The sequence below is a fragment of the Metarhizium album genome, assembly GCF_000804445.1.
Source record: "Metarhizium album ARSEF 1941 chromosome Unknown scaffold_13, whole genome shotgun sequence".
In the NCBI taxonomy this organism is placed as follows: domain Eukaryota; kingdom Fungi; phylum Ascomycota; class Sordariomycetes; order Hypocreales; family Clavicipitaceae; genus Metarhizium; species Metarhizium album.
This window is the reverse complement of record NW_024467587.1, coordinates 171,536-188,591: the sequence shown is the minus strand read 5'-3', so window position 1 is coordinate 188,591 and position 17,056 is coordinate 171,536. Positions and strand designations below refer to the sequence as shown.

Genomic DNA, 17,056 nt, shown 5'->3' with positions numbered 1-17,056 from the left:
AAGACCGCCTTTAGACGTTGCGATCGGCGGTGGATCTTTCTTCACCGCAACAACACCAGCCACGCTGGAAGATTGCGGTAGGATTTTCCATTGGTGCGGCTGGTAAAAAGCAGCAAGGAAGTCTTGTTGCTGCTTTGTTCGTCGAGCGGGCACTGCTCATTCGCGTCGGTGCTCCATTGGCCGACGCATACGGAGTACTAGTTAGTTAGTCGACTGACTAGTCAGTCGCCTTCTTCTTTTCCGGAACAATCTCCTGGCGGCTCCCCGTCGCCGGTCCTGCAGATGGCTGATTTCAAGCGACGGCAGAGGACGGGGGTCCAGCGACGGGATGTGTCAAGCCCGCCGTGGCTTGGTTGCACAACATGTTCTGGACTGCCGGCACGTCCACGAGTCCATGACGACCTGACTTCCGACTGCGATGTTCGGCGTGGTTTCCTCCGCAGGCGGCGGGAAAAGGAGTCTCGTGATGGCCGGGTCGGGCGCGCGCCTTGCAACCGGTCAAGACATGACGAATGAAGTGATTCTCTGGTTCGAGTCGAGGCGAGGCTGTGATTGGTGCGGGAGTTGGAAACGCCGGCGCAGTCGGCTTGCTGGCTCGAGGTCCTATCGAGCACGAACACGAGGCAGCTGCTAGCAAGCTCGTGGGTTGCGCCTTCCCCGAGGAATCCACCATGGCCACTTCAACCTGGAGCGGGGAAGTCGCCGGCCGCCTGCCCGGGCCTCTGGCATCAACGCAGGCAGGACCTCGCCACTAAGCCTCCTCGGATCTGTTGCTCTACACCAAGGGCAGTCTTTGCGGCGTTCCTCTCCCGCCGGCAAAGCGAGCGCGGTCCAGAGGAATATAAGAGACAGTCACATCCCGCATCCTCGATTCACGCGAGCGAACAGCAGACGCCAACTCTTGTTTCAACGCCACCCCGTCGAATATTCGACTTTGCTATTTGAAATGGCCTCCGCAGCCGTCAGTGCCGGCCGAGATGGCACCCGTCCTTCTCTGAAGCCGAATATCGGTGTTTATACGAACCCAAAGCATGACTTGTGGATTGGCGAGGCTCAGCCCACAGCTGAGAGTGTCTCTGCTCGCGCGGATTTGAAACCCGGCGAGGTGACTGTGGCCATTCGGAGTACCGGTATATGCGGGTGAGTTTTACATTTGCTCACGCCTCGCTTGTCGTCTTGCCCGGGAAGTGAGACCTGACGAACTGGAAACCAACTTACTAGCTCCGATGTTCATTTTTGGCATGCCGGCTCCATCGGCCCCATGGTCGTGGAGGGAAACCACATCCTGGGCCACGAATCCGCTGGCGATGTCATCGCAGTCCACCCCTCCGTCACAAGCTTGAAAGTTGGGGACCGCGTGGCGGTTGAGCCCAACATCGTCTGCAAATCCTGCGAGCCCTGCTTGACAGGACATTACAACGGCTGCGAGAAGGTCGCGTTCTTGTCCACTCCTCCCGTGCCGGGTCTTTTACGCCGATACGTCAACCACCCAGCTGTCTGGTGCCACCAGATTGGCCACATGTCGTATGAGAACGGCTCACTTCTCGAGCCTCTCAGTGTCGCCCTCGCCGGCATGCAACGGGCCAAGATGCAGCTTGGAGACGCCGTCCTGGTCTGCGGCGCCGGCCCCATTGGCCTCGTTACCTTGCTGTGCTGCGCCGCTGGCGGCGCCAGCCCGCTCGTCATCACAGACATATCAGAAAGCAGGCTCGCTTTTGCCAAAGAGCTCTGCCCCCGCGCGGTGACGCACAAGATCGAACCAGGCTCCCCCGAGGACACAGCAAAGGCCATAGTCAAGGCCTTTGCTGGTGTCGAGCCCGCCCTGACCATGGAGTGCACCGGGGTCGAAAGCAGCATCAGTGCGGCCATCTGGGCGACCAAGTTTGGCGGCAAGGTGTTCATCATTGGTGTCGGAAAGAACGAGATAAACATTCCATTCATGCGCGCCAGCGTGCGTGAAGTCGACATTCAGCTGCAGTATCGGTACAGCAACACTTGGCCCCGAGCCATACGCCTGGTGGAGAGCGGTGTCATTGACTTGTCCAGGTTGGTGACGCACAGGTTCGCCCTGGAAGATGCTGTGAAGGCCTTTGAGACGTCTGCAGACCCCAGGAGCGGGGCCATCAAGGTACAGATTCAGAGTTTTGACTAGATGACTTGTTTTATCAGACTATGGCTCTACTCGTTAGATCAAAGCCTTAATAGATTGCTCACCCTCGTGTTGGGAGGGAGATGGCGTTGGTGTCTCGTCTCGCTCGCCTGGGTCCCGGCCCGACATCGGCGGCCCCACTATCAACTTGATGCCCCTCCACTCCAGGTCTCCAATCTCGTTGCCTTGCCCGTCACCATTGTTCGCGTCTACACACGGACTTTTCAGATGCAGATGCAGAGCCGTCTGACCGGCCAAGAGCCATGGTCATCACCGCATAGTCTCTTGTGCCTTTTGTCCACGATGGCTTCCGCGTTTGCGTCTACGTTTGTCTTTCTCTGGGGCAGGCGATTAGCAGTGCGCCCGCCAGCCCAACTCCGCCTCACGAGTCACGATAAAAGACGCAGGCCATGCTAACTGGTCTCCTGCAGGCGGCCTCGACGACGTGATGGTGCAGCTCAACGAGTCCCCCTCCTTCGACGAGGTCCCGTGCCACGCCGACATCCCGGGCTCAATCACGTTTGCCCGCGGTCGGCAGAGGCTCAACATCATCACCGACGACGAGCTGAAGCAAATTACCGCCCGCCTGAACAAGGTCGGCGCAGAACGGACAACGGCACTCTCGTCGTGAACCCCCAATCTGACAGACATTCACAGCATCAACGAGAGGCTGCAGCGTAGTCCTTGTGCGTGCGCGTGCCGCCGCCGCCGCCGCCGCACAACCGTTCTAGATGCGTTTCCAAGCGCTTTTGACATGTGTATTACCTATAGTGTATTCTGTGCATTACGTTATATTGCCACTTATAATTAGTTGTGATTTGTGAAAATGAGCACGCATAAAGCTGCACATGAATAGGCCGTCGCCTCTCACCAACTCACCCACGGCCACCCGGCCAGGGCGCATCCAAAAACAGCCTAGCGCCACGCGGCCAACCAACCAACCATGTGATCCAATCCAGTCGGCTCAGCTCAGCAAACCGCCTCACGAATTCTCCCGAGCCTTTTTTTTTCCCTCTCCCTCAGCCAGAAGCAGCCGACGACGAGCGCCCCAAGCCGCCGCCAATTGCTCACGCAGCGCACCGATCCGCACCGCAAGGCATCTCGCCGTGTCACCCCCGACCCCGCGGGCAGAACCGTCTCGTCCTCCCGGCCGCTTCGTCCCCCCGTCCCTCCCGACCGTGCCGCAAACCGACACAATGGCCACGTCGCTTGCCCGCCCCGTGATGCGCTCGCCGGCTCTGCGGATGGCGTCTCGCCGCCTCGAGAGCACCGCTGCCAGTAGCAAGGCCGCCGAGGCCGCCAGGGGCACGGCCTCCAAGGCCCAGCAGGGTCTGTCGCGCGTCACCAGCGCCGCCGGTCCTGCCATTGCCGGCGCCGCCAGAGGCGTCGGCAATGCCCTGGGCAAGATTGGCGGCCGGACCGGCCGTCTGGTTGCCCTCGTCGAGCGTGAGTGTGTTGGCCGCCGCGGCGCATCCGTCTCCTGCTCTCCTGCCAAGTGGCCACGTCACCGACGACGCTCGTGTGTTTCGCCTCGACGCTAACGGTCTCTGCCAGGCCAAACCCCCTTTGTGGTCTACTACTCCAAGGTCGGCGCCGAGGTCGCCAAGCTGGTCTTCCAGGGCCAGAAGATGAGCCCCCCGTACGTAGCCACGCGTCCCCCCCCCGTTGCCCTTTTCGCCCAGCAAGGCCGATTGGAGCGTGAAGCAAGCAAGCGGCTGACGAGAGATGCGGACCAGCTCCCTCGCCACCTTCCAAAACACCTACCAGACGCTGTGGCGGTCGCTGCGGCGAGGCACGCTCTTCCCGTCGCCCCAGAACATGCTCCAGCAGGCGCGCAGTCTCAGCACCGCGCAGCTCGCTGCCGCCGGCGTCGTGGCCGCCGAGTGCCTCGGCTTCTTCACCGTCGGCGAGATGCTGGGCCGCTTCAAGATTGTCGGATACCGCGGCCAGACGGCCCCGCACCACTGAGCGCCGGGTCCTCTCGGCAGCAGCGGGCAGACGGACATCCGACACCCTTTTCCTCTCCGGCACGTGGCCAGGGGGAAGCAGAAGCTCGGCAGCGACCCGGCGGGCATGAGCGCCGGGAAGACGAAAGTTGAAAAGAAGAAGAAGAGAAAAAGGGGGGCCGGGATAGACGTCAACCAGGGCAGCAAGGAGCAAAATAGACGCAAGAGGACTTTGGTGGCGGAGGCTGCGTCGTTTTAGACGAATAGTTTGCGCGCGTCTGCCGCCCAGGCCGCTGGGACAAGAAGCATCATGTGGTTGAGACTTTTCTTTTTCTTTTTCCTTTTATTTATTCTGGCTTCCGTTACATCTATTGTACATCAGACGCATGACCACTGCCGCGGCGGGTGGCCGTCGGGCGTGCCAATCAACGGGGACTGATATAATCTGCGTGGCGCCTCCAGCACTGCTGCGACTTGATGTTTTCCCGGACTTGCTACTTCCATGCAGAGTAGATGGACCGTCGTCGGTCAGGCATCCATCCGCTCATCCGTCAATCGCCTCGAGTGACTCGGCTGGACTGGACGAGACTAGACCAGAACCAGACAGACAGTGGAGCCACGCCACGCCACGCCACGTAGCCGCGCCGGTGTCGACGTTACTCGGGCCTCTCTCTGCCCGGCCGGTCCTTGCTCGACGCCCCCGAAAGTCGCGGTACCAACGGCACCGGCCGGCCGACCGACGCCGCGAACCCGCCGGGAAAGACGGGAGAACCGCCCGTCACGCAAAATCAAAGAATTGCCCCGTCACGCCTCGGCGTCTCTCGAGACGACGCCGACGACGCCGCTGCCATGCCTCCCTCCCTCGGCACGGGTCGCGGAGGCGCCTCTTTCTGCCTCGCAGGCGTGGCCAACCGCCAGCGCGTGCGTACAAAGCACACCGACCAAAGTCTGTCAGTCTCAGTCTCAGTCTCAGTCTCAGCCTGTTCACTCCACCGGTGCAAATACTGGCAAATACTCCCGCTCCCCCGATCCCTCAGCCACCGACGTCTTGCCGCCGTGATTCCTCCCGGGAACCGGGACCGGGACCAGGGCCAGGACCAGGACCGGGACTCCGCCCCAACGCGTGCAACCATGCAGCAACCCTGCCGTCACCGTCACCGTCACCGTCACAGTCCTGCGTCATCCAGACAGACCAGGTCTAGGCCCGGATTCCATTCCCACCCTGCCCCCCTGGCCCCTTGTGCTCGGTGCGCAGTGCTCACTGCTCACTGCTCACTGCTCACTGCTCGCCGCGCCAGCCCTGGAACCTGCTCGCCCGCAGAGAGCACTCTAAATCCCGGGCTAGAAAATCAAAACAAGGGAAAAGGAACAAAACGGGAAGCCAGCGCCGCGGCGCCCGCCGTGCCCTCTGTCGCTTGCTTGGTGCCTGCCCTGCATTCCACGCAGCTGGTGGCCGTTCCAACGCTGAGGGGCCAGGTGAAATGTCGGCGAGCCATGCGAGGCTTCTTCCGCACCCGTCATGGACCGACCGAGGCCAATTGCACACTGTACCGAGTACGCCCGCGCTCCTGGGCAGCCCTTTTCTGGCCCGTTCCCGTTCCCGTTCCCGCCTGCTGGTGGCCATGTAGTGGTAAACGCGCAATGAGGGCAATGCAACAATCTGATAAACCAGAAAACAAAGGGGGAAAAGACATCACGTGCGTCACATGCTGCTGTCCATCACCCGCTGCACGGGAATATGCATCTGTTTGCTTGGTCAAGACTTCACCCCTACCTACTGATAACAACGACGATATGGTATAGAACATGGCCCGCCATGGATATTTTCAAGCCATACAGAGCCTTGGACTTTTAATTCCTTGGCAGATCGACCAAGTACCTGTAACTGTGATTGCTGAACTTCATGCCATTTTTGTGTTCCGTTGTGTGGCATCTCGGCCAATGAATCGCTGCCTCGTGCAGCCCCCCCTCCCTCGCTCATTTACAACCGCCCCTACATAGCCTCCAAAAACTTCGCATAGGCAATGTTTGGTCGTGCGAGGCCCTGTCATGGCTTGCGTGCACACCAAACATGCCTAGCCCCAACCAATGTTGATTAGTATCATCTCGTACCGGCTCGCCTATCAGTGCACCAACGGATGACTTACATAGTAAAGTATACATGATGGCGCAGCTGGCAAACTTCCTCGTGGACTCTCCTGCAAAGGTCATGGACAAAACGATCCTCCTTGCCCAGGCCTTCGATCATAGGCCTCAGACTCATGGCCACCAATCCCTGACAGAAGCTAACGTTGAACCACCTGGCAGTATCTTGCGCCTGCTCGTTCTCCATCCAGGGGGTCATGTAACATGGTATTGTCACTTCCTCGAAATCGACAAATCCAGCACCCTCGATTGTCCGTCGAATCGCAGCCGAATCGATTCTAGCATCGCGGTCAAACCTCTCCAAAGACCTCAAAAGCAGGTCTGACCACTCATTAACAGCAGATTGCCGTGGAATATCGTTTCCCTCCCAACGGGCTACCCAGTCTATCTCAACGTGCTCGACGTATCCCGATCTAGGGAGCAGGTGGCTGCAACATTGTGAGTGCTACTGAGCAGGGAGCGAAAGGATAGGATGTGGCAAGATGGCTTTGTTTCACTTACTTGAATATATTGCGGTAAATAGACGGCCACGAGCTGGGGTGGATGCTTCCGTAGAGCGCGCGAAGATACACTATATCGCAATTTGTCATCAAGACGTCCCAATTTTCATCTTCAATGTCAAATTGTATTGTTGTCATTCCACGAGGAATTCTTTTCCGGATTAGCTATGGGACTGCGAGAGAGAATAAGGGCTGGAGCGTACCTAGCCGGCTGAATTAAATGAAGGTCCACAGCCTGGATCTCGGGCTGATGCCGATGTCTGTTATGCAGTCAGAACGTGAAAAACCAAAAGAGAGACAGCCAACCTACGCTTCCGCAAAACTGATGGCCCAGATACCAGTTCCAGTGCCAAGATCCAGAACTCGAAGCGGTCGCTGATCAGTCAGCCGGGGCGAATAGAGCGCATAGTTCCGTGCAACTGTAAAGAATTTGTGAGACATATCCAGCCTATCAAGCTCTTCCTGTGCCATCGAGTTAGGGCTCAACCAAGAGCGAAAATAAGAGCATGAGACAGCAAGGGCATACCGCATCGATCGGAAGTAGATATTTTTCATATCGCCATAATCCATAGAATCGGCCATATTTCTCAACTGTCCCGTGAATGGGAGCGGCTCTGGCGAGGTCTTGTTAGTCATCATTGCTTCAGCGAAATAGCATAAAGAGCTTCGAAGGAGGCATACGAATTCGAATTTTGGGACATCCTAGCCGCGTTGCTCGAGTTGGCCACAGAGATCACGTGAAGGTTCGGCGTGACGCACTGAGACGTTTGATTTTGGCTAGAACCTTGAGGTTCGGTTTGACGGTGAAACTAGTTGGCGGTGGAGCGTTCTTGATAACTTGGTTTCGTGGTCTCACAAGTTGTCCAATAGTAGGAACTATACCCCTCATGTTAGCGATGGCTTCAAGCCGAAAGACAGAGAACCATGTATGTGAAAAAGAAACAAAAAAAGAAACAAACTTCTCCAGAGGCACTCTACCTCTAGTTTAGTACTTCTTCATGCGACAGACAAGGAGAAGGGAAAGGCAAATGGTGACAGATGATGCAGGGGGAAATGGGCTCTGCAGTAGCGCCCGCAGGACGTAAAGTGCAAAGCCAAGCGGTGGGAATCCCGGAAGTCCGGCTCGGCCAGAGAGTCTCTGGCAGCAGCAGCAGCAGCAGTAGCCAAGTACTGAGCTTCAGTGGGAAGGGGGAAAATAAAAATAGAAATGGCCATAAGAGGACAAGTTGACATGAATCGGGGCATGGGCATAGTTCAGGAGAAGCGAATGTAGGAGACTGTACGTAAACATTGGAGTAGGGACAAGTAGAGAAGCACCTACTTGTGTAGCAATGCCTCGGCTCCAATGGGGAAACCGAAGCCAAGTCAATAGACGAGTGGCCGGCTAAATTCGCGGATATGAAGAAGGTAAGCGGCTTGTGCGGCAAGAATGGCGGAGTATGAGCAGAAGTCTGTAAGTCCTGGTGTGAGTTGAAGCGATAAAACAGCGACTTTTTTGGCTGACGAGACGGCCTGGTTAGTTTTCCTCCGTCTAACTGCTGTATGACGAGGCTTACCTCGTTCTGGCGTGCCTTGAAGAAACTGAAGTCAGGGGTGCGAGGCGAGGTATTCCAGAGAGTTCAAGATACCGTCGAAAGAACGGCCCAAGGACAGTTGTTCAGGCAGAAGAGGCGGAATTGATACAAAGCAAGGCTTGATTAGTCTGCCAGGGTTGGCAGTTGATATCCAGAGAGATTTCGCAAGCACCTAGCCAAGGAGCGGAACAGACAGGCAGGACCGAGAGGGACAACGAGGGCTCGTCGAACGGCGTCAGGGGGGGAGGAGAGAATATTTATAGATTGAATAGAGGCATACGCCTAACGAGGCCGTAGATGGCCAGGGTTGGTGGCCAGCAGAAGGACACGTGGGATATCATGTAGAAACCGGCGGGCGACGACGTTGGGACGGTAGTCTGTGCCCTCGCAGAGGCGTGCGTGTTTTGCGAAGTGATGCAGATGTGCGCGCGCTCCAAGCGTGCGTGGTGAGCTGAGGACAGGGCCAAGCGGTTTGCCTCGAGGCCAAACATAAACTGCACCTGAGCTGGGAGGGAAGGAAGAACCAGACCGAGCCGCACAGGTACTTGCGGAGTTCCGGAGCGTCAGGATCCTGCTCGGGGAGAGTCCCGACCCGTGGGCCTCTTGTGTTCCCCGGGTTTGGGGGTTTTTGGTGTGAGGGCAGCCCACTTGATATGCTCAAGTGGCCCGTCGTGGTGCAGCGCACCGTTCGATATGTTGACCTGCCCAGGCCAGTGGGTGGCCCCTTCTTCACTTGGCAGGCACTGGGCCGTGGCAGCCGGCGGCTGGCGCCAACTGTGGAAGGCGCAACGCTGCTGAAGAGCCCCGGCGCTGACGTTGGTCTTGCCGGTCCTGCCCACTCACCCGCTGCACCGCTGCTGGACTTGCGCTTGTTGGCACTTGCTCGTTCCCCTTCTCGTGCTCGTGCCTTCTTCTCGTGCGCTTGCTCTTGCCGTTGGCACTTCCCAGGTTGCGCCTGCACTTGCGCTTGCGCTTGGCTGCTGGCGCTGCTTGTCGACGAGCTCGCCTACTTCATGCAGGTGGATGGACAGGAGACTTGTGTGCAGCAAGTTTCCAATTCAACTATTCAAGCAGCAACGAACCGCTCCTTGGGAGAATTTGCCCCTGGTGGCCTGCGGGCTTGGAAGTCAGCCAACATGCAAGTCTAGAAGTCGAGGGCTTGCCCCACGGGGATTGGGTGCGCCGTTGGACATTGGACTCGCATGACATGACATGAACAAGATGAGAACGCCACGCTTGGTGTGGTCGTCAGTGGCGGCGGGCCTTGGGTACGGATGGCCTTGGAGCGTGGGGCGCTTGATAATCCCGTGCCGGGCGACGACGTTGCGCTGTCGGTTTCAATCCACGACTATGACTATGACTGGTGTGCGTCCACCAAGCCGGTGAACAAGCGAGCTAGCGAGTCCAACAACCCAATAACAACGCCAGATGCGGCGGGCTACATTTAAGGTGCAACGATACACGACAAGGCTCCCGTTAGAAAAGTCAATGATTTAACGCAAAGTCCCAAGTATGAAGTATGTTGCAAGTTCTGGGAGAAATCCAAGCTGAACGAGATGAATCCCGCCCATAACCAACCCGAATAAGTCCCAGTCGCCCAGCCATTGCTTACCTAACTAGGCGCTCAGGCAAGCCCTCGATGCCCACCGAACTACCTTCGAGTCTAGTTTCGGCAGGCTAAACATGGGAACTCAGTCATAGCCTAAGCTTCCCAAGCGCACGTGGAAGTGGACACTACTTTCAACCAACAGACTGCTAATCTTGCTTTACAATAAACGCTTGTCTGCGTATATGCGCTTGTCTACTCCGTATGGCCTGCGTAATATGCGACGTCATGTAGCTCTCAACGGCAAACGCCCCTCACTCACACAGGCCGGCTCCATTCGCGCACAGTGTACGCGTCTGTATTCCGTATGCAGCTGGGTTCCCTCCCGTCTGGTGCGTCCTCTCGCTCCTGAAATCCGTTTCTTCTCCGGCCGGGCGCTCGTTGGAGCCGATGTCTGTCGCAAGGGGGATCAACCAACCTCTGTGCTCCGCGTCGCTTCGTTGACGTGGTTGGTCTGGGGCCATCTTCTGCACGGGAGTTGGTTGGAGAAGAAGAAAGCAAGCCACCCTCGCTTGCCCGCCTTCCCGCCCCCCCGCCTGCTCCTGCTCATGTTCTTGTCGCCTGTCGCCTTGCCGCACTGTCTGTGCAAGGCACCAACCGGCCCACAGCTACCCCGTGGCTTGCTGCCCCTCGCCATCACCATCACTCACTCACTCCCCTGCCTGCAGATGTCTGGCGCTTTCAAAATTCCTTTTTCTGCGATGCCGACGTTTTCGGTTGCTTGCAAGCACATGAGAGCTTTACCAGAGACTAGTAAGTGAGTGGTAGCAGGGCACAAACACAAACTTGGCCTGAGTGTGTCATTCTGGTAACTACATGCTTGGCTCATCTCTGGGCTTCTACTTGAGGTGTCGTGCATCGGAAGCATACCGAGAGCGCAGAACGTGATGCATCCCTCTTTGTATAATGACACAACAGCTTGGCGCCATGGTCGAGTGGCGATGTAAAGTAGTTGTTGCAGCCCCCAAGAGATTATCAACGACATAAGGGATGAGGGGGGGTCCAAGCTTGGTTCGCATACGGAGTACACCCCAGATCCATGCAAGAACGCGAGCTTCCAACGTCAGTTTGCAGAATGTATCAAAAGCGACGGGCGGATAGTGTGTCGTACTTAGGCAGTGAGTTCGTTTTACTGACACTAAGTACGAGACTTGCGGAGTCGACTTGGCCTTTCCAGCCGGCGCTGATATGAACTTACGATAGGTGGCTCCTGCCAGGTCCTGACTCGGGAACCATGATGCATCATGCCTGGGCCCTTCAACTGCCGCCCTTTCTTTGCCATCCAGTCCAACTTCATGTTTCCTGCATCCACATCGATCCTTTTTCCAGAATGCGCTTCGCAATTTAACGCTAGGTTCTGCACACCTGCAAAACTTTTGGTGCTTAAGGCTGTCGTGCCAGTCTCAAGTCTTCTCCGGGGCATTCCAAATGGCCCGTCGCAATCTCATATGCTGCGCAATGGAGTTGCTGACTTGCTTGGCTAGGGCTCCGGGTCGTAAACTCGGGCCATGGAGTCCGGCCACGGCTGACATGGTACAGAACAAAACATGGCTCTTTGGTTGCATCACACTATGTGCGCCACTCCGTCGTATGAGCGGCTTCGATACCACCGGACACCATCGTACACTGTTTATGGACGCCACCAAGCAGCAATACATGACGCGGACGCTGGTACTGGCGTATATGGGTGCTCTCTTAACAGCCTTGAGATGCGCTGGACGCCCAAGTATCTACACCTCTGGTCCTGAAGAAGGGGGGGGAATATCCTTGGGCTGATGCTGTCGCGGCCTCTCATTGTACGCCTCTGTACGGAGCAGTGCGGCGACAATCACTGACGCGAATGGCTTGGGAGAGCCCGGGCCACCTGCCTGCCGATCAATACCATCCGTGCCATGTTAGGCCGCGGCAGGCCAGGCCCACGGAAGGTCTCGTCAATTGTCGCTGACATCGGCATCAGCCCAAAGGATTGGTTCATTGTGCGCCTCGCGGGAACGGTTACTAACTAAGCCGCGTCTCCAGTGTCCACTAAGCCACTTGGCGGATCCTTGAATAAGACGACGCCAGCAGCTATATATGCCAAACTTTCACGCATTTGTCACGATTGGAGTTGATCCCGTGGCAGGAGGGCCATTTGTACACACTTTGCTGTTGCGGTGCTACGAGTCCACAGTTTTCGCTGCGAGACGAGATGCGAATCCGAGAGCAAATAGACCAAGGATTACGTGCTCAAGAAACCGGAGTGACGATTGCGCAAAAATGGCTTCGGTGGACAAAAGACTCTCTTTGATGGGAGATCCAAATCCAAGATGCGCCGGACGCGGCCGAATTTGTACCGATGCAATGGTCTATCGCTTGGCAAGCAGTACATCATTGTGAACTTGAAGCGGCAAAGACCCATTCAGACAATACCGCTCATTCTACACCCCCTTCAGCTTGCACCCAAGACCTTGCATGCGAGGAGACTTTATGCATCAGGATTTGATGTCGGTCAGCACCAATTATGCCGCGTGTTGCCCATGGCGCAGAGGCCTTTGGAACCGAACGTCGTCCCTGGCTCAGATTGTCGGCCAATTTTCGTTGACTAGCAGAACATCCCCCAGTGGCACTGATGATGGTTGCAATGGTTGGCTGTATCCTCGTCGTCATCATCAGTATCACCAATGTTGTTCATTGTGATCCCCCCGGTCAAGGCTCAAGGGGCAATGGTCCCAGAGGGACGTATGGAATAGGGTACGTGCTGACGTTAGTCCTGGTCTGTGATCCGCCACCCCCGTGTTACACGATGGCGCGCGGCAAGACCCTCGTACTGACATCTAGTTCCACAGCAGAAGCATATAGTTACCGTTGCTTTTTATGGATGTTGATAGGAGAACACAATGCAACCCTCTACGGAGTAAGTGAAGGGTGAGATGGCAGGACACACTGCAAAATGTTGTCCACATGTGCGGCATGGTTGTGAGAAGGTTACATATTCAGTGTCACCAGTGTTGTACTGACGACGATTGACTTGGATGCGTTACACGACTACCCTTACATATCCAGGAGGAAATGCATAGCCCACTCATCTCTGGGTCAGGAGTCTTGTCGGTCAATTTTCTGCCGACTTCTCACTCGTCCTGCGCTGACCATCTTCTAAGCCCAAACATGACCGATGTCCTTCCAATCCAATCCGTCACCGTCGTTTTCAGATTCTCATAGCCTAATCGACATGCAGCGGCGCGCCTGCGACTAGCAATGCAACACTATACGGATAACCCGACCCGGCCAGAACAGCGATCTTATGTGTGGCTGAAGGCACCAGGATCCAGGTCCAGAATGATCCGCCGTCAGCTATATGACGCTGAGTTTCCATGACACCCCTCCACATGGTGTGCATCGTTGGGTAGGATGGTCCCGGAATTGGTTGTGCAGGTCAGGTTTTGGTCACGACTTGCTGGCAGTTCGGCGCTGGCATGTGTGCCGATCAACGCAAACTCTCATCTGTTTGACGCCCGTCACAGCGACCATGAAACGGCCCGAAATTTGACCATTATGCACGCCCTGCAGACGACCAGATCCCTCTCTAGCGAACGACTAACTACCGCCAAGTTGCACCGAAGAAGGGGAGACACATCAATTCGACTCCAGCAGTGACATCCGTCTTGACGCATCATTCCCCGCCGAGCCATGCCCGGCCTCGCCTTCACATCTTGGTTGACGTCGGGACGCACAAGTTGCACACCAACATACTCTCCGCATCCTTATTACACCATGTGATTCGTTCCCATTTGTTCGGGACTGGACTGCACCAGCTGCAGATGAACGAGACAAAGCTGCAAAGATGCTACCACCATAATTTTCCTTACGCCGCTCAAGTGGCGGTTTGGTGGCTGCGCTGATAACGTCCACAACAAAAGATCTTGCCGAGACACGTCAACCCGGCCCTCTTGGAGTTGTTTTAAAACGCCGGATAACTGATAACATGCCGGTATTCCTACTCTTCTGCCAGACCTGGTACGTTGGCCATGTTACTATACTTCGACTGTCAACACAAGTAGCCAAGTGCGTACCACTCGGGCTTAGTCACGGCACGGAATGTACTGAGAAGCCAATATTCTGCAACACATGGCCCATGAATGCCAAAGTCGGCCGGTCTCGTACCCACTAATTTGCGCAGGTTGGGTTGAGAATGATTTGGCAAACATACAGCCAGGCCAGGCCATGCAGTGTAAGATGCCCAGATTTACAAAACCACCAGTTGCGGCACACGTCCTCGGCGACCCTCACGATCCAGTCTGGACGTCTTGATTTATTAATATCTCCATTCGTTCAAATCTCAAGAGGAGAGCTAGAACAAAGCCGCAGGATGGGAAGATTATTCTCTGGAATTAGTATTGGTCCCCTACAGGACCAGCCATGCACCTTGGCCTAGCACAGCGCCAGAGCACAAGAACGCCATTCGACTGATAACGTCATGTATGCGCCAATGCGTGCTGCACAGCCTCAAAGGAGACCGGCTGTTGAAAACCTTGCAGGAGGCCAGCCGGGCACGGGCCGAGGACTGCATGGCCGTACCACTACAGGCTCGCGTGGAGTCGGAGCCTGTCCTGGGTATCAGACTGGGAACTTTGCGGCACATTTCAAGCCCGAACCCTGTTCGGCCAGGTCCAATATGTTGATCCAGGAGGAGAACCTTCGGATGGTCTAGTTGACGGTCAGCTTTGATGGAAACTATGCGCGACCGCGTTGTTTTCTGCAGCTTTGATCTTTGAGAGAAGGTGCCCATCGGCAACTCGAAGTCTCAAGCTACCTGATACGGGGAAATTCTCGAGACAGTCGGCCGCCAAGCGGTGATGATGGAGAGCTGGTGCGGGCAGGCAGTGCACGCAGGTATGCGAATCATTCTGTAGCATCTTCTGTCACAGAAGTCTACTTCGTACGTGGATTACTTTTGCGTATTTGTGTTGCGCCAAAGACTTCCAAGAAACGGAGGCACATGTCTTACTATGCCAACTCCCCAGCAGTCCTCTTCCTTTACTCATGAGTCGGCCAGGTTCATTGCTCTTCGCTCTTATCCAAAGGCCCAAAGCGACTTCCGACCACTCTCGGCTGTTTCTTTGTCGCAAGCTACTCAAGTAGTTGGCATTGCGATCGATATTAGAGACGATTCCCGCCACATAGGTCAGACACGGGCCAAAGGGTCATTTGAGAAGGAAACCCAGACAATGGTGGTCCCCTCAATGCTGTTCATGTACTTTGTCCAAAATCTCCCATCCGAGTCCGAATTTGTCGGCATGTTGCTTCAGCAAATTTCGGGCGGCGAAGTCTCTGGATACACCTCGTTCAGAGAGGGGATTTGATGATTATGTGCCTTTGAGCGCCAGACATTTGTCGTTCACATCACATGGCGCTCACTCGCAGGCGTTTCCGCCCCCGGCTCTGATGTCTTATGCCAAAAGCCCTGCATACGAAGGACGTTTGACATGGCCCCCCGCGCAGAATATACCGGAGAGTATCAGGCTCAGGCTCGAGCGTATGTACAAAGTCGCAAATACGGGCTACTTGAACAGGAACAGCCGTTGAACAAATACACCAACACACCCGGGTACGAGGAATCAATGACAGGTACACCAGGGACACGACTGCGCATGGGTCCTCGCACCAGCCTCATATTTCGACCAGACGCATACCATATCAATAGGCGGATTTACGACGACGGACTGGCTACTGTTTCACTCTATTGCCCCCGAGAAATCGGACGAGCCTTGGCCGAGACGCCCGGTTCCAGCCTGACGCAGACGAAAAGTCTGCTGCACCACCGCTTGATGGTGGGAAGAAGAGGAGAAAAGAAAAGCTGTGTCACCGATAGAGAAACCACGGCCTTTACGCCGGGCAAGGACGGGTGTCTGTCCGCCAAGATGGTCAGGGAGGGAACACGTCCTGCTCGACAGGAGTCGCCCAAGTCGGCCTGTTGTTCTCCGGACGCCCCCATCGGTGAGTGGCTCGGTGTCGGATGGTACGGAGAGGGTTGGCGGGGATGGCGACGAGAGGCCAATTCTCCAGGGGCACACGACAGACAATGAGACGATGCAGCAACACCCAACACCCGAGCTGTGTGTGCCCCCCCTCCCTGCTGCAGTCTGCTGTCGCCCGTTGAGCGAGCCACGCTGCCGGGACGAACCGCCCGGAAATCGAGTATGTTGACGACGCCGTGGCCCGTCACAGCCTGGCTTCGTAGTTGGTACGTGCGCGAGCTGGCCGTGAATGTCGGTCCTCCCATGTCGTCTCGAAGGGACGACGAGGTTCGCAAAGCAGGCGTTTGGCAACGGCGTAACGCGCACCAGATTGCTCTTACTTACTGCCCGGACATCTGTCCAGGTCGGCTCTGCCATTCTCGCCTCTCAGGCCACGACTCCATTCACTGCGCATCATGCAGCCGCGCCGGGACATTCAACATAGCCGATAATCCCGGGCGAGCGAAGGGATGCCGAGTGTCTCGTTTCATCACTGCCGGCCTTTTTTTTTTCCCTTCTGCACGGCACATCTGACCGTTTCTTGCTACTGGCTGCTCACTCGCAGGCCCCTGCTGGCATTGTCAACATGCAAGCGCATCAAGGGGCGCCTGCTGCACTTACCTGTGGGCGACCGCGACGGCTGCGGATTGGTCACTTTGCCGCGCATAGCATTGGCCTTCTTCTCCTCGCATGGAATTGCGAGAAACGGACAGTATCATTTGGTTGTTGGGTCGTAGAGAGCGGCGCCAAAGAGACTCGCTTGGAGCTGCGGGTAGCCACGGGCGGGCATTTCCCATGCATGTTGGTTCGACTAGGTGATAATGGAGACCGCAAGGTGTAGTGCTTGGCGGAAACACAATGACGACGAATTTTCCCCTGCAGCATCGGCGGGCCGTCATGGCAGAGGCAGGTGATGCGTACATACAAGGCGCTCTAGTTGTCGCCCTCCCCATCAATGGCACGCACGACACGGCTAGATGGTGGCACTGTTCTCCATTTTCAGATCCATGTACCTAAGTCTACTGTACAAATGCAATAAACGCCCAGCTAGTATCAAACCAAACCTTGTCATACTTCATCCCATCCGAGGCGTGGAAATATCACCACTTAGCCCCGGTTTCGCGACGGCCCCCCCCCCCCCCC

The 17,056-nt window shown here is 56.3% G+C and overlaps 4 protein-coding genes across 4 annotated transcripts; 3 read left to right on the top strand and 1 right to left on the bottom strand.

The window, feature by feature from the left end:
- Positions 1–946: 946 nt before the first annotated feature.
- MAM_05293 (L-arabinitol 4-dehydrogenase) lies at positions 947–2,152 on the top strand (the record flags this gene model as incomplete). The annotated part of the gene is made up of 2 exons (XM_040824091.1): positions 947–1,140; positions 1,222–2,152. 2 exons carry the CDS (start codon positions 947–949, stop codon positions 2,150–2,152), a joined length of 1,125 nt encoding a protein of 374 aa, XP_040677803.1.
- A 445-nt stretch (positions 2,153–2,597) lies between these two features.
- Positions 2,598–2,780, top strand: MAM_05292 (argininosuccinate lyase; the record flags this gene model as incomplete). Its single annotated transcript, XM_040824090.1, has 1 exon — positions 2,598–2,780. One exon carries the CDS (start codon positions 2,598–2,600, stop codon positions 2,778–2,780), a length of 183 nt encoding a protein of 60 aa, XP_040677802.1.
- Positions 2,781–3,345: 565 nt separating this feature from the next.
- Positions 3,346–4,117, top strand: MAM_05291 (ATP synthase subunit g; the record flags this gene model as incomplete). Its single annotated transcript, XM_040824089.1, has 3 exons — positions 3,346–3,595; positions 3,704–3,788; positions 3,886–4,117. The coding sequence occupies 3 exons, from the start codon at positions 3,346–3,348 to the stop codon at positions 4,115–4,117; spliced, it is 567 nt and encodes a 188-aa protein (XP_040677801.1).
- A 2,121-nt stretch (positions 4,118–6,238) lies between these two features.
- Positions 6,239–7,441, bottom strand: MAM_05290 (methyltransferase LaeA; the record flags this gene model as incomplete). The annotated part of the gene is made up of 6 exons (XM_040824088.1): positions 6,239–6,668; positions 6,742–6,891; positions 6,944–7,000; positions 7,051–7,202; positions 7,267–7,354; positions 7,422–7,441. The coding sequence occupies 6 exons, from the start codon at positions 7,439–7,441 to the stop codon at positions 6,239–6,241; spliced, it is 897 nt and encodes a 298-aa protein (XP_040677800.1).
- Between the last annotated feature and the right edge of the window lie 9,615 nt (positions 7,442–17,056).